Genomic DNA, 22,710 nt, shown 5'->3' with positions numbered 1-22,710 from the left:
TACACATCTACAGTCATCAGGAAACAGCAACTATGACAAGAGCAGCTTCAAACTTCTGTTTGTGTTTGATGGACTGGACGAGAGTCGCCTCCAACTGGACTGTAGCACCAGTGAGAAGGAGACGGGTCAACGTGACGTCACAGAGTCCACCTCAGTGGATGAGCTGCTGACAAACCTCATCAGAGGAAAACTACTACGCTCTGCTCGCATCTGGATCACCACACGACCTGCAGCAGCCAATCAGATTCATGGAGACGTGGTGACGGAGGTCAGAGGGTTCACTGACCCACAGAAGGAGGAGTTCTTCAGGAAGAGATTCACAGATGAGGAGCAGAGCAACACAATCATGTCCCACATCAAGACGGCACGAAGCCTCCACATCATGTGCCACATCCCAGTCTTCTGCTGGATCACTGCTACAGTTCTGGAGGATCTGCTGGAAACCAGAGAGGAAAGAGAGCTGCCCAAGACCCTGACGGAGATGTACGCAGAGTTCCTGGGGTTTCAGATGGATCGGACTAAAGACAAGTACGGACCAGAACAGAGCAGCAACTACATCAAGTCATTGGCTAAACTGGCTTTTAAGCAGCTGCTAAAGGGAAACTTGATCTTCTATGAGGAAGACCTGAAAGAGAGTGGGTTTAATGTCAGGGGAGCCTCACTGTGTTCAGGAGTGATCACAGAGATCTTTAAACAGGAGCGAGGGAGGAAAACCAAGGACAAGATGTTCAGCTTTGTTCATCTGAGCGTTCAGGAGTTTCTGGCTGCTGTTCACATGATGCTCTGTTACACCAACGGGAAGATGGAGGAACTGGAGAACTTCCTGAAAGACTCCAAAGACACAGAATCAGTTCTTAAAAACCTAAAACAGGTGTTTAGAAATAAAATTGCTGAGCTTTATTTTAAAAGTTTCTCATCTCTGGATGTTGTCCTGAGTAGAACCATGTCTAAATCCCTCCTCAGTCCAAGTGGGCACCTGGACCTGTTTGTTCGCTTCCTTCATGGCCTCTGTCTGGAGTCCAACCAGAGAATCTTAGGAGGTTTGTTGGGTCACACAGAGAACAGTCCAGAAACCATCCAGAGAATCATCAACAACCTGAAGGTGATGAACAGTTATAGAATCTCTCCAGACAGAAGCATCAACATCTTCCACTGTCTGATGGAGATGAACGACCACTCAGTCCATCAGCAGATCCAAGAGTTCCTGAAGTCAGAGAACAGATCAGAGAAGAAACTCTCCTTGATCCAGTGCTCAGCTCTGGCCTACATGCTGCAGATGTCAGAGGAGGTTCTGGATGAGTTGGACCTGAACAAGTACAACACATCAGATGACGGACAACGGAGACTGATTCCAGCTGTGAGGAACTGCAGAAAGTTTAAGTAAGTCCAACATTAATGTGATCGTTAATATTCTAAAGCAACATGAAGCTGAAGCCTTGGTGTTAAAGAGAAACACTTCACACAGAATCTAAAAGTTCACAGAGTGAAAACATCAACTACTGGTTTCTAGAAAACGTCTTTTTGGAGGATCAGATCAAGCAGCTGTAATGTTTGTGAACATCTGGAACTTCTGCCTTTCTTTACATGATGGAGTGTAATGGAGGTTGTCTCCATTATCAATAAACTCCACAGTGCATCAATTCATTAACTGTTTAATTGTTTGGAAATATCAAAATAATACAACCCATAATCATAGTTTAAAGTTTTTTTAAATCTACAGGTTTAAATGAATCAGATGGACATTGATTTACATGTACTCACCTCATGTGCACCGCTTGGTGTGGTGTGGTGGAAATTTTCCATAAAGAAGCAGATGAGAGAGTTGTCCTTTTGTGCGATTTATTGAAATAATAAAGAAAATAAAAATAATGGGGAAAGCAAATAAAAAGCATGGATGTTGATCGTGCACATCAACAAACCAAAAACCAGCTAAGAGAAAGAGCCCACGATTCTCAAGTTGCTTCTGCCTTTTAACCCCTTTCTCTGGCTCTGGTGGAATGTCTCTCTGCAGCAATGGAATTGTTTGCGCCACCTTATCTCGCTGTGTGTGAGAATGTTTGCTTTCTCACTTCTGCATCGTCATGTCTTGTTATTCAAAGGAAGGAACACCGAGCTTCCAAGACAAGATGCATTCGCTTTAACAGCCTTGGGTCTGGTGGGGAGTCAGATAGGAAGGAGCCAGAGTCCGGGTGTAAAAGACAAACATATATCATAAATTATTAGTCAGTCAAATGGAACATCAGATGTTCAGACTTGATGTATGACAGCACAAGAGATTAGTTGTTTGTGTAAGAATGCATCACATGACGACTAACCATAACCAGCACATGACCACTGTGTTGGATAAGAAATAGCACAAAGGCACAATTTTTCCATTACAGTAGCTGCTAGCGCGATGGTAGCGCAGCGTTAGCTGCTAGAGAGTCAGATTGTGAGAGTCAGCTGTTTTTCTAATTACTACCGAGCCTGTCGTGTGTATGTCGTAGCCCAAGTAGACCTGTGAATTTGGGTTATGGCAAGTTCTATCTAAGTCTAACATGTATGTTGTTGCTGTCTTCTCGTAAGTGTTGCTTACCTAGTCAGCTACTGTAGCTGTAAATGTGACAATGTTTTTTTTTTTTTTTTTTTTTTTTTTTTTTTATACAGGCTGACGCATGCCAGTATTGCACCTAACCAGCACATGATGACTGTGCGGGATAAGAATTAGCACAAAGGCAAAATTTTTCCATTACAGTGGCTAAAGAGAGTTACCCTTTGTCACGGACTCAAGGTAGCGGACCCACACGCACAGCGGAGACAAGGCTCAGTTAACAACAGGGTTTATTCGAGCTCGTGGTCAGGCAGGCAAGGGTCGGTACACAGGTAGATCATCGGTAGCAGCACAGACGAGGATAAGGCAAGCGGATGTCAAAAACAGGCAATGGTCAAACTCACACAGGCAGACGGGATTATCACAGGCTGGGCTGGAGACGTGGTCAGGAACAAAACAGGATCAAAAATCACGGCAAGGTAAAGGTAAGAATGCTGGAAAGTTGAACGGGTGAATGAACAAACAATCTGGCAAGGGGCTGGGGTGAGAGGTGGTGCTTAAGTACTAAATGGTGATGACTAAATGACAGACAGGTGAGTAGATTAGAACCGGGAGCAAGGCTGGCTGAAACTACCAATGACTGCGACAGGAAGTGGTGACAAAATAAAACCGGAAATGAGTGATTACAGTGACTAAATAATCTAGACTGTGACAGAACCCCCCCGTCAAGGGCGGATTCCCAGACGTCCCACAGAAAACCAAAAAGAGGCAAAAACACAGATAAACATGATGGGTGACGGGCTAGAACAAACACAAGAACTGAGTGGCAGGGAAAACAGAACAAAGTCCATGAGGTGAGTCCATGAATAATGAGTCCATGACAGGAAATACAAAGTCCAGAACCCTCCTCAAGGGGGGTGGTGACGAGGAGAGTCACGGCCGTGCAGCCGCCAGGCCGAGACGGCACATCTTATGCCCGGGGACAAGGCTAGAGTTCTAGGAGGCCGGCGTCGAAACATGCTGCCTCCAGTGGCCAAACGCATGCGCCGGTGCTCTCCAGACCGGGGGTGCTCCAGGGGACTGAGAAGACGCGGCGGTCGGCAGTGCCAGAGCCCGCGCCATCGTCGAAGCCGGAAACAGCGACCTCCAGGTAGGTGGTCGCCTCCGGAACCGGCCAGCCGAGGTGGCCGACGACGCAGGAGGCAGCGCCATCCCTGCCACAGGATTCGCCAAGGACCTGGCCCTCTGTCGGGCAGGCGAGGCGAAAGCTGGCGGGAAGCCGGGAACAGCAACGAAGACAGGCGTGGAGACAAAGCCGGAACCAGGGGCAGACGTGGAGACGAGGCTGGGACCAGAGACGAGGACCGATGTGGAGACGAGGCTGGGACCAGAGGCGAAGACGGACGTGGAGACGAGGCTGGGACCAGAGGCGAAGACGGACGTGGAGACGAGGCAGGGACCAGAGGCGAAGACAGACGTGGAGACGAGGCAGGAACCAGAGGCGAAGACAGACGTGGAGACGAGGCAGGAACCAGAGGCGAAGACAGACGTGGAGACGAGGCAGGAACCAGAGGCGAAGACAGACGTGGAGACGGGGCCGGAGCCGGGCCACCAGGAACCGATGCAGACGTAGCCGGCACCGGGCCTCCAGGAGCGGAGACAGACGTGGCCGGCACCGGGCCTCCAGGAGCGGAGACAGACGTGGCCGGCACCGGACCTCCAGGCGCAGAGGCGAACGTGTCCGGGACCGGACCACCAGGAGCTGAGGCGAGGGTGTCCGGGGCCGGACCACCAGGAGCTGAGGCGAGCGTGTCCGGGGCCGGACCACCAGGAGCTGAGGCGAGCGTGTCCGGGGCCGGACCACCAGGAGCTGAGGCGAGCGTGTCCGGGGCCGGACCACCAGGAGCTGAGGCGAGCGTGTCCGGGGCCGGACCACCAGGAGCTGAGGCGAGCGTGTCCGGGGCCGGACCACCAGGAGCTGAGGCGAGCGTGTCCGGGGCCGGACCACCAGAAGCTGAGGCGAGCGTGCCCGGGACCGGACCTCCAGGGGCAGCACCTGCACACATTGGCTCAAAAAACACATGAACCAGGAGCGGACCGACCACCTCCTCCGGGAGGTCGGCAGGGGGCGGAGCTGGACCGACCTCCTCCGGGAGGTCGGCAGGAGACGGAGCTGGACCGACCTCCTCCGGGAGGTCGGCAGGAGACGGAGCTGGACCGACCTCCTCCGGGAGGTCGGCAGGAGACGGAGCTGGACCGACCTCCTCCGGGAGGTCGGCAGGAGACGGAGCTGGACCGACCTCCTCCGGGAGGTCGGCAGGAGACGGAGCTGGACCGACCTCCTCCGGGAGGTCGGCAGGGGCTGCAACAGACGCTGCGGCCGGGACGACCCCCTCCTGGGGATCGTAGGGGGCTGCGACCTCCGAGGGGCCGACAGTGGCAGGAACTAGAACGGCGTCCTCCTCCGAGGAGCCGACAGGAACTGGGACTAGAACGACCTCTACTTGGCCGACAGGAACTAGAACGGCGTCCTCCTCTGAGGAGCCGACAGGAACTGGGACTAGAACGACCTCTACTTGGCCGACAGGAACTAGAACGGCGTCCTCCTCTGAGGAGCCGACAGGAACTGGGACTAGAACGACCTCTACTTGGCCGACAGGAACTAGAACGGCGTCCTCCTCTGAGGAGCCGACAGGAACTGGGACTAGAACGGCCTCACTATGGCCGACAGGAACTAGAACGGCGTCCTCCTCTGAGGAGCCGACAGGAACTGGGGCTAGAACGGCCTCAATATGGCCGACAGGAACGGGAACGGCCTCAATATGGCCGACAGGAACGGGAGCGGCCTCAATATGGCCGACAGGAACGGGAGCGGCCTCAATATGGCCGACAGGAACAGGAACTAAGGCCTGATGTGACTGGCCAGGGGTGTCCGCTAGCTGGCGTAAGGATGGAGCTTGAGCTTGGCGTGGCGGGGCCGAGGCCTGAACTTGAGCTGGAGCTGGGGCTTGAGCCTGACGTAGCTGAGCTGGGGCTTGAGCCTGACGTAGCTGAGCTGGGGCTTGAGCCTGACGTAGCTGAGCTGGGGCTTGAGCTGCTGCGGGCGGAGCTGGGGCTTGAGCTGCTGCGGGCGGAGCTGGGGCTTGAGCTGCTGCGGGCGGAGCTGGGGCTTGAGCGGCTGCGGGCGGAGCTGAGGCTTGAGCGGCTGCGGGCTGAGCTGAGGCTTGAGCGGCTGCGGGCTGAGCTGAGGCTTGAGCGGCTGCGGGCTGAGCTGAGGCTTGAGCGGCTGCGGGCTGAGCTGAGGCTTGAGCGGCTGCGGGCTGAGCTGAGGCTTGAGCGGCTGCGGGCTGAGGTGAGGCGGGCGCTTGGCATGACTGAGGTGAGGCTAGGGCGGGAGTTGCTGCAGCCAGAGACGCAGGAGACGCTGGGGCCAGTGATGCAGGCCCTGATGCAGGAACGGGTGCAGGCTCTGATGCAGGAACGGGTGCAGGCTCTGATGCAGGAACGGGTGCAGGCTCTGACGGGGTTTCAATGAAACCCAGGGCCTCGCGCAGCGCAGGCTTCCGGGCGATGAGCAGGGCGGCTTCACGGAAGTGACGCTCCTTGCTTACCGGGTCGGTCTCTGCCTCAGCGGAGTTCAGCCAGTGTGCAAACAGGAACAGGACCGGAGGGGGGCATTGGGCACGGATCCGCAGGAAGATACTGTCTGGGATGCCTGCGATGGAGATGGGCATGTCGTATGATGGGGCGAGAGTGCCCTCTGCTGGCGAAGGAGGCAGTCTGATTTCCGTGACCGAGTCTTCTGGAGCCTGGACAGGGGAAACCGGCTGTCGTCGACGCCGTCTGGACCTCCGACGACTAGCTGTGGGCTTCTCAACTGCCAGGGCTGAAGCAGAGGCTGGGACCACGGTACGGACTGGATCTGGAGGGGAGCGAGCTTGACTCGACTGAGCCGCGACAGGAACGTGAGCTTGGCTGGACTGGACGACGACGGGAACGTGAGCTTGCCTCGACGGAGCAGCGACAGGAACGTGAGCTTGGCTTGACTGATCAGCGACAGGAACGTGAGCTTGGCTTGACTGAGTAGTGACCGGAACGTGAGCTTGGCTTGACTGAGTAGTGACAGGAACGTGAGCTTGGCTTGACTGAGTAGTGACCGGAACGTGAGCTTGGCTTGACTGAGTAGTGACAGAAACGTGAGCTTGGTTCGACTGAGCAGCGACAGGAACGTGAGCTTGGCTTGACTGAACGATGACAGGAACGTGAGCTGGGCTTGACTGAGCGACGACGGGAGCGCTTTCCGGTGCAGCAGGAACAGCTGATGAGACGCCGGCGGGCGCCGCGCGCAGAGCGCGTGCCAAATCCCTCCGTACTGCCTGGAGCCTCTCAAAAAGCGTCTGCACTTCCGGGTAGTCAAGCCACCAAAATTCCTCCTCCAGGATAGCGATCGCCTTTTTTATTACGCGGAGCCGCGCCTTCAGACTGGGGGCTTCCGCGTAATTCCTCGCGAGCTCCCCGAAGCACCAGCGGAGGTCCTCCGGCAGCCTCGAGCAGGAAAACACCATCACGACTTTGCGCCGTCCGAGTACACAAAACAAAATCCCTTGCGGTCCTTAAACCGATGCAAGACGCCGGCTGGGTCCGAGTGGGGCCAGATTGTACTGTCACGGACTCAAGGTAGCGGACCCACACGCACAGCGGAGACAAGGCTCAGTTAACAACAGGGTTTATTCGAGCTCGTGGTCAGGCAGGCAAGGGTCGGTACACAGGTAGATCATCGGTAGCAGCACAGACGAGGATAAGGCAAGCGGATGTCAAAAACAGGCAATGGTCAAACTCACACAGGCAGACGGGATTATCACAGGCTGGGCTGGAGACGTGGTCAGGAACAAAACAGGATCAAAAATCACGGCAAGGTAAAGGTAAGAATGCTGGAAAGTTGAACGGGTGAATGAACAAACAATCTGGCAAGGGGCTGGGGTGAGAGGTGGTGCTTAAGTACTAAATGGTGATGACTAAATGACAGACAGGTGAGTAGATTAGAACCGGGAGCAAGGCTGGCTGAAACTACCAATGACTGCGACAGGAAGTGGTGACAAAATAAAACCGGAAATGAGTGATTACAGTGACTAAATAATCTAGACTGTGACACCCTTAGGGATGGCCAGTTTGACACAAATGCTTCGGCGCTTGTTTTACCCACGCGAAGCAGAGTGGTTTGGCACAATGTTTCGGGGCGTGTGCCAAATGGTGTTGATCACTTGATTGATGACATCTAAAGCGCCGAATGGATTGTTTGGTCAAACCACGGTTCATAGGTCACTCATCTGTTTGAACAACTGGGCACGCTATTCTCTATAAAAGAAAAAATTATTCTAAACGACATTTCCCGACCAGTTCTGTTGCCCTGTTAGAATTAAAATCAGTTCATTGCTATTTACTATGGCTTCTGGTAAGAAACGTTCTGTGGCTTGGGATCACTTCACTTTGGTTTCTCCTAATAAAGGAATACTAATGTACAATATTTACTGTTATGTGATGTAAGATGTATGCCTGTTTTTGAAGTATAAATATGTAATTACATAATTATAATTATAATTATAATTATATATATTACTCCCTTCTCACCCTCCGCGGGTGGTCTCATCCACTTTCCAAGCTCGGGTCCTCTACCAGAGGCCAGGGAGCTTGAGGGTTCCGCGCAGTATCCTTGCAGGACTGAACTTTTCTGGACTGAGATATCGAATGTATTTCCAGGGATCTGTTGTAGACACTCCTCCAGTTTGGGGGTCACTGCCCCCAGTGCTGCGATCACCACCCTTGGCATTTCTCTAGTTTCTCATGTTCCTTTTTCCTGATGTTGTCATCGCTTGGTATTGCCACATCCACCACCACAATGTCAGGTTGGTTCGCTATTACCATTCTGTCCGTCTGTATCTGGAAGTCCTACAGGATCTTGGCTCACTCATTCTCTACCACCTTGGTAGGTGTTTCCCACTTTCCAGTCCATACTCTGCGCAGACGTTCCTGTAGACTATGCCAGCCACTTGGTTATGGCGTTCCATGTATGCTTTCCCTGCCTGCATCTTACACCCTGCAGTTATGTGCTGGATCGTCTCAGGGGCCTGTTTGCACAGTCTACACCTTGGGTCTTGTCTGGTGTGGTAGATCTGGGCCTCTATGGCTCTGGTGCTCAGGGCCTGCTCCTCACTCAGCACGTCATCTGTTGGGGCCTTATCCTTGATGTACTTATGGATCTTGGATGTTTCATCCTAGATAGTGGCTCTCACGCTCACTAGTCCTCGGCCTCCTTCCTTGCGGCTAGCGTACAGTCTCAGGGTGCTGGATTTGGGGTGGAACCCTCCATGCATGGTGAGGAGCTTTCGTGTCTTAACATCTGTGGTCTGTATCTCTTCCTTTGGCTACCCTATTATTCCCGCAGGGTATCTGATCACTGGCAGGGCGTAGCTGTTTATTGCCTGGGATTTGTTCTTGCCATTGAGCTGGCTTCTTAGGACTTGCCTTACTCGTTGGAGGTATTTGGCTGTTGCCGCATTCCTTGTTGCCTGTTCAAGGTTGCCGTTTGCCTGTGGTATTCCAAGGTACTTGTAATTGTCCTCAATGTCTGCTATTGTTCCTTCTGGGAGTGAGACCCCTTCTGCGTGGATTACCTTGCCTCTCTTTGTCACCCTTCCTCCCACATTTCTCAAGCCCGAATGACATCCCGATGTCTGAGCTGTAGATCCTGGTGGTGTGGATCAGCGAGTCGATGTCTCGCTCATTCTTAGCGTACAGCTTGATGTCATCCATGTAGAGGAGGTGACTTATGGTGGCCCCGTTCCGGAGTCGATATCCATAGCCAGTCTTGTTTATTATTTGGCTGAGGGGGTTCAGACCTATGCAGAACAGCAGTGGGGACAGTGCATCTCCTTGGTATATGCCACATTTGATGGATACTTGGGCAACTGGCTTCCCATTGGCTTCAAGCGTGGTTCTCCACAACCTCATCGAGTTTGCAATGAAGGCCCTTAGAGTTCTATTGATGTTGTACAGCTCCAAGCATTCAGTGATCCATGTGTGTGGCATTGAGTCATAGGCTTTCTTGTAGTCGATCCAGGCTGTGCACAGGTTGGTGTGTCACACTCTGCAGTCTTGGGCGACTGTTCTGTCAACCAGGAGTTGGTGTTTGGCTCCTCTGGTATCCTTACCAATGCTCTTCTGTGCTTCGCTCATGTATTGACCCATGTGCCCAGTTATCTTAGCTGCGATGATGCCTGACATGAGCTTCCATGTTGTGGAGAGACAGGTTATTGGCCGGTAGGTGGATGGGACTGTACCCTTTGAGGGATCCTTCATTATCAGGATCATTCGCCCTTCGGTTAGCCATTCAGGGTGAGTCCCATCCCTTAGCAGCTGGTTCATTTGTGCTGCCAGGCGCTCATGGGTTGCAGTGAGCTTCTTTAGCCAGTAAGAGTGGATCATGTCAGGATCATGTCACGTGCTGTCCAGTTTTTCATACCTGAGACTCTTTGTTGGATGTCTGCCACTGTGATAGTCACTGGATTCTGTTCAGGGAGGTTGCTGTGGTCTTTCCTCAGATCCACCAGCCACTGTGCATCACTGTGGCTGGTGGATCTGAGCCTTGGTGGGTCTGCTCTGCTGTTATTACCCTGCCATTGAGAGTACACTTTCGCAGGTTGTGTTGCGAACAGCAGTTTATTCGTTTGGCTTCATTGTTCCTGGTGTATCTCTTTAGACGGCTGGCCAAGGCTTGTAGCCTTTGCTTGGCAGTTTCGAGTGCTTCAGGTATGGTCATCTGGCTATACCTCTTGGGCATTAGTCTTTTCATTGCACCTCTCTGGGCCTCTGTCATTTGGCTCACTTCCCTCAGAGCTATATGTATATCAGCTCATTGGTTTCTGTGATAGTTGTGGTAGGGATCGCTCTTAATGCTGCATTCACATCTTCCATGAGACTTTCTGATGGTACTTCACTTAGCCGTTGTAGTTGTCTTCGGGGTTGCCTACTCAATCTCGCCATGATCTTATCTTTCAGGTCAGTCGCTGCCTCGCTCAGCATATCTGTGCTCATTGGGGCTATAATTATTTAAAAAAAAAACGGCTATAGGAAGGCTGCTGCACACGGGCTGTGGCCCGTTTGTAATTGTTTATTTTATTTTTTTGCTATTATTGTTTTTTTGATTTATCCTTACAGTATGTTGCTCACTGGGTGGAAATTAAAGCACCTCTTCGCACCATCTCTGCCTTAAGCCTACTGTGTCTCCATCCGCTAAACAGTCATTCTAACATGGAGCTTCAAGCCAAATCCAACAGAGAAACTTTAGCTCTGATGAGTTTCTAGTAAAAGCTTTTGACAGTTGACATGTGATCACAGCTGATGGTCGTTTCTTTCAGTGGATGAAGCGTCTGCAACATGTTTCTATGATCTGTCTTTGGTTCTTTTGGTTCTGTCCAGACACACTTTGGTTCTAATCTCTGGGATCTGGTGGAACCAACAGAGCTTCACACTTTGTGATGAATGAGACCAACTGAGCTACCGCTGCTTCAGCATCAACATTCATGAAGTCAGTTTGTGTCACAGACACTTCACATTTATAGACTTTATATTTTCTATCATCACAGACTTTCTGGATGTGGACTCACAGATACGCACTGTGAAGTTGTGGCCTCAGCTCTGAAGTCCAACCCGTTACATCTGACACATCTGGACCTGAGTAACAACATCCTCCAGGACTCATCAGTGAAGGTTCTGTGTGCTGGACTGGGGAGTCCTCACTGTCGACTGGAGACTCTGAGGTCAGTGTTTTTCCTGGTTCATGTCTCAGCAACAGTTTTTCAGCTCATCACTTTAAACATCTCCACTTGAATCTAGAATGAAAAGAGACTTGTGTCAGAAACCTGCAGGAATGATTGACAGTTTGTTGTGACTCTATAAAGTCTATGAAGCTACAGAAGTTTCTGGCATCTTTTTCGTTAAATGTGACTCAGAGTAAATCATGTCCACATGTTTGAAGGATCTTTAGTGGCGTCTAATTCGTCTCCATCAACAGGTGACACTTCAACCTGTGTGTGATGCTTCCTGTCAGACAATGATATCACTTTGTAGAGACACAAGCAGGAAACAGAAGCATGAATATGAGGCTGCAGACATGTTGCTACAGAAGGTTCTAGGTTCCATGTAGAACCAGAGGAGAGAACATCCATCTGACTGGGATCAGTTCTAAAGATTATTCACTTCATCAATAATGGTCAGTTTGGAGTTTGATCCAAACATTAGTCTGAACATTTTCCATCAGACGACACAGAATAGTTCAGATTTAGAGAGAAGACGATGAATGAAAGGAACCAGATGAAGTCTTTGATCAAACACGTCTGGTTTTCTACTGGTTCCAGCAGCAGCTTGTGAATCAGTGCTGACATCAACAGGTGTATGAATGTTGTGCTGACATGTGGATGATGTGTAGAAGATGAGATCATGACGACACAACAACACAAGCACAAAGTCACTGCTCATTTTAGACTAAACATCAGTAATCAGGACAAATCTGACTCATTATTAATGCTTTGATCCACATCTTTGACTCTTTATTTAGATTGAGTTCCTGCAGTTTGTCAGAGATCAGCTGTGATTCTCTGGTCTCAGTTCTGAAGTCCAACCCGTCACATCTGATACAACTGGACCTGAGCTGGAACAAGCTGCAGGATTTAGGAGTGAAGCATCTGTGTGGTTTTCTGGAGAGTCGTCACTGTCGACTGGAGACTCTGAGGTCAGACTCCATGTTTTAGTTCTGTGTGAGTTTAATGTGATGTGAACTGTAGCAGGTTCATCATGAGGTCAAATCACCTTCAGGACTGATCAAATTCAACTGTTCATAACTAAAAGGAACAAAGTAAAAAAAGTCAGTAAGTGTTGACGATGGTTTAATAGAGAAAATGTGATTTAAATGTTTTATGATGTTTGACTATGACTTTTAGAACTGACTGAGACTAAGACACTTGAAGACACTTGTATAAAGCAGCTACAGAGAATCTGCTTGGAGCAAATAGAAGCAGGAGAGAATCAGCAGCAGTTTCAGAACAGGACACACAGAACTAAATAGTTGAGTGAAGCTCATTAATGATCATCAAACACCACAGACAGTGATTGATGTTTGATTGGAGGAGGATAGTGTCATAGTGTTAACGGAAGTAACCGGGAAATGTTCTGCCTGTACGGTGGATCGCTTCTTTCATCATTCCCTAAAGAGTATATGATTGAAAGTTTTGTTTTGCATGTTTTTACTGTCCTTTTTTTAGCATTAGGTTAACATATTTAATCTCATGATTATTTGCCATATGTGGACGGTGAACTCGTACTTCAGAATGTTCTCGAATCATGAATATTAAACAAAAATGCATCACCTCTAATAAACTAAATGAAATAGAACGTTCTGTGTGCTGGACTTATTATAGGAGCCTCTTAGCTCTCTGTCAAACTAGAAAGCAGCTTTACACACTAGCAGTGACAGATTACTGAAAGAAATCCATGACGACATCATGAGACACTGAATGGTTTCAACTGACTCTTTGATTTCTACTGTTTCATCTTTGATTCTTTATTCAGATTGAGTGGCTGCAGTTTGTCAGAGATCAGCTGTGATTCTCTGGTCTCAGCTCTGAAGTCCAACCCGTCACATCTGACACAGCTGGACCTGAGCTACAACAACCTGCAGGATTCATCAGTGAAGCATCTACTTGACCTGGTGCAGAGTCCAGACTATGGACTGCAGACTTTGAGGTCAGTAGAGGTTGGAGTCAGTCTGTGCTGCTTTCAGCAGTATTGGACTAAACTCAGTTAGTGTCACAGCAGAGATACAGTGTTTCCTGTAAAGCTCCAGTCACTCATCAAAGTGTCGTAGCATCAACACTAACTACTGATCAGGTTCATGTGTGTCACAGCTCTGAGATCAGTCTGGCTGATAGAACCATGGTTCCATGTAGTAACCATGTGGTGCTGGTCCAGAGCAGAACCTCTGCTGAAGTCCAGTCATCACATCTGTGTCTGTGTCCTTCTGTCATTAGTTTGCTCCAAAGCTTCTCATGTTTCTGTGTCAGCTGATGTTTCAAAGAGGAGAAGATGCTGGTCACCACACAGCGACTCTGTCTGTGATGGACCAACAGGAAGTCGTCTCTAAAGCCATGACTCAGCAGTTTGTTTCACTGTGGACTGGAGCGAAATGTGCAGAGTCAGCAGACTTGATGCTTCAGTGCAAGACGTTAAGATGAGCTGAAAGGAAGCCTAACAGCTGCTCCACTTCTGCTGTGAACACGACTGAAGTCCTGCTGCTCTTTGTCCTGGATGTGACAGATGATGAAGGGAGTCTCTGTAGACACTCACTGATCTGCTCTCTGCTCTCATTCTCTCTGCAGCTGGAGATGATCCAGATGTAGAAGCAGCAGCAGTGTGTGTGTGGACGTTCTGACTGGTCCATGTTACTGGGAGCAGAGCGTCATCCACAACTGAATGACAGAGGAACCAGAACCAGTGGAGACCATTCTCAGTGTCAACTGATCTGAGACCAGCTGCTCTGTGTCCAGTCCACCAGGATCATGTGGGAAATGAAGTGTGTGGTGCAGTAGTTAGATATCGAGGATAGTGTTGACTGTATTTCTTCTTCAGGCTCCTCTAGAGGTCAGTGACTGAGGACTTACTACCAGCTGGAGCTTTGTTGTTTTCTAACCATCCTGGGCTCAAAGAGCTACAGGACAACAAATGGGCTTTAGCTTCTACAACCATTGGACCAATCAGATCAGAGAGAGACCAGACTGACGGCTCTGCTTCTCTAATGGAAACCCTGGTCAGAGAACGTTGGCTATGTTTCTATCAGAGACCATGGATCCGTCTGCAGGTTCACTACTTCCATGTTCACCACAGTCAGTGAATGCAGCTGCATTCCACAGACCACAGTCTCCTCCCACCCTTCACTAAAACGGTACAGCACCATCTTAGATGACCACCATCTGAAAAATATTGCTTAGCGCCTCTTCAGGAACACATACAGTACACATCATTTGTTGTCCCAGGGCTTAGACGTTGGGTCAGGGTGACTTCTGTCTGATGACTCTCACATGTCTCACGTCTAATGAAGCTAATTAGAAGTTTCTTCCCAGAGCCTTCTTTTGATCTGGGCCACGATTTGCCTTTGTGGTATTAACACTGACCGTTTGACATCCTCCCCAAGGCTCTGGCAACGCGGGTCCTGCCTGGGGCCACACAGGCTCCTGGTCGTTGGTAGGTTCACATCGGGGTGAGTAGATGTATGTGGGTATGAGGCAGTCTGTGCATGAGGTGTTGGTGGTATGTGGGTGGTCCATTTTCAGCTCAGGGCGCATGGTCCTGCTGCCTTCTCTTCTACTGTCCTGCCCAACGCCTCCCTTATGTTACAGTCAGGGGCTTTGCTTGATGCCTGCAGGGCTAGAGCGGGCTGCACGATCTCTGATCTCTGGACTAGTCCTTTTATTGGTTCTGCTTATTGTGGGATGGGCCAGAGCTGGCTCACCAGCAGCCTGGTCTAGACCCAGGTGTTCTCTTCATGGCTGCAGTGGATATTTGATAGCTTGACTAATAGTTTGATCCCATTCACTTGTGCTTCTTCCCAGCAGGCACACAACCGACTTTCAAGGATAAAATGTGGTTGAAATAATGTCAGTTATTGTTGTGACATTAATGTAATGTTGAAACAACATTTAATGCTAATGCTTGTAAAAAGGTCTACACAAATCAACATTAAAATAAGATTTGTAAATATAAGATTGACCGTAAGATGCTGAAATAACATTGCCCTGTCAATGTTAATTCATCTTTTAAAATCAAAACAAGATCTAATTGTCATTCAACCCAAAAATCACCAAATCAAAACTAAGATTTGATGGTAAAAAGCCTGCTGGGTTTGTTAGATTTTTTTTTAATCCTCTCCATCACAGCTCAGTGTGTAACGCCCAATGAAAGTTTTTCAGACTCGAAATCCATTTCGCAATAAATTTGTCAATTGGCAATTCAATGTTGGGGAATTCTGGAGCTCTGTGCTTAGACTGCTTGACAATGATTTGTCTTCTGTACATGATCTGAACAGTCTTCACAGTTTTACAAGGTGTAATCTGACGCAGTTTGATCGTTGCTCGTATCCTAGTTACGGAGGTAGCTAAAAGAGAATGAGTACTGAATAAGTCTGCTGTTAATTGCTACAATGTTCTGTCAAAAAATATCAAATTTGAAACCTCTGTGTCCTGTTTGGAGTCTTGTTTGGGTTTAAATCTAAATTAAGAGTTGCCAGGACGGCAACTCTTAATTGCATACGTTGGGGCCTGAATGATTAATTTAGAATCAGAATCAGTTTTATTCACCAGGTTTGCACAAGACAAACATGGAATTGCATCTGGTCTATATATAAATAAATTATTTGAATAAATAATTCACTTAGTCTTTCCCCTGTGTGATGGTGTTCAGCTCGTACACAGCCTGGGGGAAGAAGCTGACTCTGTGTCTGGTGGTTCTGACGCCTGCCTCCTGGAGGAGCTTAAACAGTTTGTGTGTGGGGTGTCTGGGGTCAGCCCACTTTCTGAGTCTGGCCCGGCACAGATGCTCAATGGAAGGAAGCTCAGTCCCAGTGAGAGTTCTCCGCTGACCTGACCACTCGCTGCAGTCTCTGCCTGTCCTGATTGGTGGCAAACCTAAACCGCACAGTGCTGGAGGTGAAGAGGACAGACTGGATGATGGCAGTGTAGAAGATGAGGTCCTGGGTCAGATCAAACTTTCTGGACTGTCTCAGGAAATACAACCTCTGTGAAGAGGAGCGGGGAACAGAGATGCAGCGGTCGCGATTTGGTGAACGAGTGAGGGGACGCGTCTTTATCGTTATCACAGGGGTCCAGGGGTCGGCAAGAGCAACAAATCCACCACCACTAGAGCTTCAGTCTCTAGTCTTCAACTGAGGAGCCCATGCAGTTAGGTCGAGCCCGAAACAGTGACGCTCCCAGGATTAATGCCTGTACTGCAAAAATAAGGTGAAGATTAAAAGGAGGAGAATGGAGGCTGAGGTGTCCAAGGCGGAGGAGAAGGGGATGAAGTTGGAGATCACTGTGCCACCTATATTTCTATGAAGGATTGTGTTTGTTGCATGTTTAGCTTTTTTTATTACTTTACTGTTGCCTGCACTATGCAGGAAATTAAAGAAAAAACAATTGAACTAAAGGTAAGAGAGAAAGAATTTGAAGTGACTTTTAAAGAGTAAACAGGTCAGAAGGTGACAGACAAATTAATAAAGGAGCTGAAACAGATAGTAGAGAAAGAGGAAGGGAAACTAAAAAGATGGAGAAAAATAACAAGTAAAAGCCAACAAAATAAGACAGAGAAGAAGGAGAATGGAGCGGGAGAAAACGTAGGTGAAGGAGGCATTGGAGGCAGTGAAAGAGGAGGAGGAAGGAGGGGAAGATGAAGGTGGAGAAGAAGAAGTTGGATGAGGAGAAATAGAAGGGGAAGGGAGGAGGAGAGTTTTAAGGTAAAAGGAGGAGGAGAGGAGCAGCCTGTGTCAGGTAACAGTGGACTATTACAGGGGTGGTGGTACTGAAGGCTGAACTGAAGTCCATGAACAGGATCTTGACATATGTGCCAGGGAGATCCAGGTGCTGCAGGATGTAGTGAGGTCCCAGATTTAGAGATAGATAGGCACAGAAAGAGTAGAAAGACCCAGATGAGACTTTGAAGGTAGGATTCTCCTTTGAAAGAGGAGAAGAGGAGCAGCCTGACATTCTGGGCCACTCAATGTACTGTACTGTAGATGTTTGTGGCAGCCAGCTGACAATGACGTTACACCTAATATATACAATAATATAATTTAAGTCATTGTCTTTTATATAGTATTATTTTATATATTATATTTATCATAGGCGGCACGGTGGTGCGGTGGGTACTGTAGCACCGTCGCTTCACAGCAAGAAGGTTCTGGGTTCGATTCCCTGGTGCCTTTCTGTGTGGAATTTGCACGTTCTCCCCGTGTTTGCGTGGGTTCTCTCCGGGTTTTCCGGCTTCCTCCCACAGTCCGAAGACGTGCATTAGGTTGATTGGAGTCTCTCCATTGCCCGTGAGTGTGTGTGTGAATGGTTGTCTGTCTCTATGTTGCCCTGCGATGGACATGGTGTACCCTGCCTCTCGCCCATAGCCAGCTGGGTTAGGCTCCAGCACCCCCGCGACCCCGCATATGGGAATAGGTGGTTTGGGAAATGGATGGATGGATATCTATCATTTAAATTTAAAATTGGTATTTTAGATACAGTCGATAAAGTGAACATGTATCATAACGTGAAAATATAAGTGAACATGTTGTGAATGAGGATGTCTTGTTTTTCTTTTTACAATTTTTTTGTTTAAAAAATAAGTTTTCCAATGTTTTAAAATTTAGTGTGTTACGCTTTTTTTAAAACAACTTCTCCAGCTTTAGAAAATGATGTGTTTTGGAAGCGCCATTTCTGTGACCCCCGCGGATAGATAGCTCGCAGTGGTCACGTGATTCGATCAAAATGCTACTCACACTCACACTTCCACTTCAAAAGATCAATACTGTGTCGAGTAGTGATGGGAAGTTCCGTTCTTTCTCTCGAATCTTCTTCTCGAATAATTTCGAGTCAGTCGTTCATTTCGTTCATTTACAGCAGGTGGCGCTGTGGGCGTTGTAATAATGGCCGCGGTTCTTAAACACTATATACTGACCACTAGCAATTCAAACCATATGAAAACCTAGTAAATACGCACCACATTAAAGTAACTTATGTCCTGCATCTTCCCTACCATTGTTGTTTAACAGCGTTCCTAGTGGTAGGAACGAACTGGAGCGCTTGCTGCTCGCTACAGAGCCTGCGCGGCTCGGCGGTCACGTGACAAGTGAACGAACGAACGACCCATGGGAACGAGTCCCAAAAGAACTGTAGTACTTGGTGCTCGCCACTGAGCCTTAGCTGTTGGGCTGTGAACGAGGAACTATGAACGAGAACGAGAAGGATTAACTAAACAGCGCAGCCCGAGCTGTATTTTACATGACGGCTGGTAAAGTGAAAACCTTTACTGAAACTAAAACTAAAACTTGTTTTGACAATTAGAGAGACTTTTAAAGTAAAAAGTAACAATAAGTTCTCTAAAACGTTTACCTGGTGCATTTGTGCCTTTATCTTGGCTATTATTATTATTATTATTATTATTATTATTATTATTATTATTATTATTATTATTATTATTATTATTATTATTATTATCATTATTATTATTATTAATTACTATTATCATATTTTATGATTGTGGCAGTGTATACAGGACCACAAAATGAACATGTTGATATAATGTTCGCAAGTATTTATTTACAAACACACTTTACATTATATACATAAAAACACTACACACATTTACAGGAATCAAATATATATGTCGGCTGTCAGGAGACAAATAAATAAACGTCAGAAATCAGGGGTGTGTTCCAGAAAGCGGGTTATGTGACACACTCAGGGTAAGCCTGTTCTGGGTTAATCAACCCAGAGTTCACTGAGCCACAGCTGTGACGTGACAAAAGAACGAACAAACGATCCATAAGAATCCTAGGAACGAATCAGCGCTTTCTGCTCTACAGAGCCTGCTCGGCTCATCTGTCACGTGACAAAATATCTAATCCTTGAGTAAGGACGCTCAGTTGAGTCAGTCCTAAACGAATCATTTCTGTTTCCTGTCCTGCTGACTGAGATTAAGCAGCTGCTGCCATGTGGCAAAAGAAGGTACTGCATGGAACTGAAAAAAATCGTTCACTGAGAGGACTCATTCCTCCCGAGTCATATAAAAGATTAGTTCATATTGAACGAATCGTTCACGAACTACACATCACTACCAGATCTACCACACCAGACAAGACCCAAGGCGTAGACTGCAAAGAGGCCCCTGAGACGGTGCAGCACATAACTGCAGGGTGTAAGATGCTGGCAGGGAAAGCATACATGGAACGCCATAACCAAGTGGCTGGCACTAGCTTGGAAGGTGAAGGCCACAGTGGTGCCTGTAGTGATTGGAGCACTGGGGGCTGTGACCCCCAAACTGGAGGAGTGGCTACGACAGATCCCTGGAAAAACATCCGACATCTCAGTCCAGAAAAGTGCAGTCCTAGGAACAGCAAGGATACTGCGCAGAACCCTCAAGCTCCCTGGCCTCTGGTAGAGGACCCGTTGAGACCACCCGCGGAGGGTGAGAAGAGAGTTATATACCACTCTATTCTCACCCTTCACGGGTGGTCTCATCCACTTTCCAAGCTTGGGGCCTCTACCAACACTGAGCTACTATTGAAGTACAGTACAGCAAGAACAAGGAGACTGGTTGAAGCCGATAATACACTTGCAGTACATCACCAGATGTCACTGTTCTGTGTGGTTTCAAAGCCCCACAAGTTTGGTTCATTTTTCCGGCACAATCATATGAACCCTAGATTGAAGAATCAGAGGAAATCATGACTACAGCATTAGACACTGAATGTTGCTACAAACTCCTCCCGTGGGTTCTGAACCTGTAGGGTCTTGACAGGGTTCTGGGGACAGGAGAGGAGATGCTGTGGAATGATGAACGTTGCTCTTCGCCCGCACCGATGGGGAATTACTGGAATTAACTAAATTAAAAAACAGCGCCTCAAGCGGCACGAAGGGGCAGTTGTTACAAATGTATTCAACTAACTGTTTTTTCTACAGTTTCATCTTTGATTCTTCATTCAGATTGAGTAGGCTGCAGTTTGTCAGAGATCAGCTGTGATTCTCTGGTCTCAGCTCTGAAGTCCAACCCGTCACATCTGACAGAACTGGACCTGAGTGACAACGACCTGCAGGATTCATCAGTGAAGCCTCTTCGTGACCTGGTGCAGAGTCCAGACTATGGACTGCAGACTCTGAGGTCAGTAGAGGTTGGAGTCAGTCTGTGCTGCTTTCAGCAGTATTGAACTAAACTCAGTTAGTGTCACAGCAGAGATCCAGTGTTTCCTGTAAAGCTCCAGTCACTCATCAAAGTGTCGTAGCATCAACACTAACTACTGATCAGGTTCATGTGTGTCACAGCTCTGAGATCAGTCTGGCTGATAGAACCATGGTTCCATGTAGTAACCATGTGGTGCTGGTCCAGAGCAGAACCTCTGCTGAAGTCCAGTCATCACATCTGTGTCTGTGTCCTTCTGTCATTAGTTTGCTCCAAAGCTTCTCATGTTTCTGTGTCAGCTGATGTTTCAAAGCAGAGAAGATGTTGCTCACCACACAGCGACTCTGTCTGTGATGGACCAACAGGAAGTCGTCTCTAAAGCCATGACTCAGCAGTTTGTTTCAGTGTGGACTGGAGGGAAATGTGCAGAGTCAGCAGACTTGATGTTTCAGTGCAAGACGTTAAAGGAAATTCCTTTACTTTCCCCAAAATTTATTTTCCGCCACATGAGGGCGCTCTAGTGCCAAGTGTCTTGCTCAAGGACACACCTGATGCTGAGGCGGGGAATCAAACCTTTCCCTTTCGAGTCAGCCGCGCTACCAACTGAGCTCAGGCCAATGAGCTGAAAGGAAGCTTAACAGCTGCTCCACTTCTGCTCTCTTTGTCCTGGATGTGACAGATGATGAAGGGAGTCTCTGTCGACACTCACTGATCTGCTCTCTGCTCTCATTCTCTCTGCAGCTGGAGATGATCCAGATGTAGAAGCAGCAGCAGTGTGTGTGTGGAGGTTCTGACTGGTCCATGTTACTGGGAGCAGAGTGTAGCAATCCACGTCTGGACTGAGGTAACCTGACCTACGTGTGAATTTAACTCCCTCATTGAAGAGCCTCTACGTCCTTTCCAGTCCCAAGAGATAAGGGACCCTGAATCGTTCTCCACCACAGGAGAATGGTTTCACAACAGGCACCAATTGGCGCCAACATCTCAAATGTCCATATCAAAGAACCATGAGTCCACTTTGTTGATCTACCTGTAAATCCCTCAGGATTCTACCTCTGCTTATCATGCCAAAAGGACAGGCTGTCACGTTTATCACCAGGAAGCTGTCTCTCCTAGAACTGGGACCACCAGCCATAAAATGTGGAATGTGCTCATCAAGAGAACAAGACACTTTATTAGGACACACGTTCTGGTTCCAATGCACCAGAACTTCCAACTTCCATGAAACTGATGCCATTGTATTCTGTGGACAAAATGTTTTATTTGATATTAGATTGGTTTCTGTGTGATGTTTAATGCCTGATCTACAGATTTGCCAGGAAATTCCTAAAGTCACAAAGGGACTTCAAGTTATCACCATGCTCTCCTTTGTGTGAAGGCACAAAGTTGAAATACAAATACTCATCTTCTTTACTTCTTTTAATCTGTGCAACATACACATAGACTATGTCCACCAGCTACAATTAGGTATCCTCATTATTGTATTACATTTTTAAGTGTTACAATTGTTTAATTAGTAATGTCCAGATTAGGTCATTTATAATTTGATTTTGCTTGCATTTATTATTCGTGTATGTTTTAGTGTTTACTGGGTGTTGCATAAGACAAGACCAGGCATCATGAATAACATTTCATTTGTTACAGCGTTTCAAGGGACCACATATAAGATCTTAATATTCTATGCATTTAGTATTGATGTTTAACCATTCTGACTTCTCTGCTTATTTGAGTGTCAAAGGGATCATTACATGTTTATTGTGTTATGGTGTGATGGAACTTTGAGCTTGATGAAAAGAGGAAAGCTTAGTTATCCCAGATTTAGGAGCGATCCAAACCAAATAGTTTGATTCCTGATCTGAAGAGGTGGAACTCTTCACCACTGGTTGAAGTCATTTCTCCGCCCTGCAGTGACCACTGCCCCAGAGGTATTTAAACCAGTGACACCCTAGTGGAATCGGGTTTCCCTCTACCTTCAAACTTCTTTCACTTTTTTTTTTGCGTCGCATTACTTTTCTTTAATTTTCCTTTGTTCTTACATTTTGTAAACCTAAGTTAAACTTAGAAACACGAACAAACAACAAATTTTGTAACGTTAGAAAGTCATCAAGAAACTCTGCGAAACTGAAACTATTACAACCAGTCCTTAATTGACTCGCTATTTTTGATTGAAATAATTAAATTAGATTCAAGCCCGT

The 22,710-nt window shown here is 47.8% G+C and overlaps 1 protein-coding gene across 1 annotated transcript in view; it reads left to right on the top strand.

The window, feature by feature from the left end:
* Window positions 1–259: 259 nt before the first annotated feature.
* Window positions 260–22,710, top strand: part of LOC129604044 (NACHT, LRR and PYD domains-containing protein 12-like) — a 58,306-nt gene continuing 35,855 nt past the window's right edge. The window contains exons 1-3 of the mRNA XM_055508462.1: window positions 260–1,380; window positions 11,173–11,346; window positions 12,144–12,317. Coding sequence (XP_055364437.1) covers window positions 347–1,380; window positions 11,173–11,346; window positions 12,144–12,317 — 1,382 coding nt within the window. The 5' untranslated portion in view covers window positions 260–346. The remainder of the gene's footprint in view (window positions 1,381–11,172; window positions 11,347–12,143; window positions 12,318–22,710) is intronic.

This window comes from Betta splendens, chromosome 1, assembly GCF_900634795.4.
Source record: "Betta splendens chromosome 1, fBetSpl5.4, whole genome shotgun sequence".
Classification (NCBI taxonomy): domain Eukaryota; kingdom Metazoa; phylum Chordata; class Actinopteri; order Anabantiformes; family Osphronemidae; genus Betta; species Betta splendens.
The sequence above is the reverse complement of the archived record's forward strand: the minus strand, read 5'-3'. Positions and strand labels throughout refer to the sequence as shown.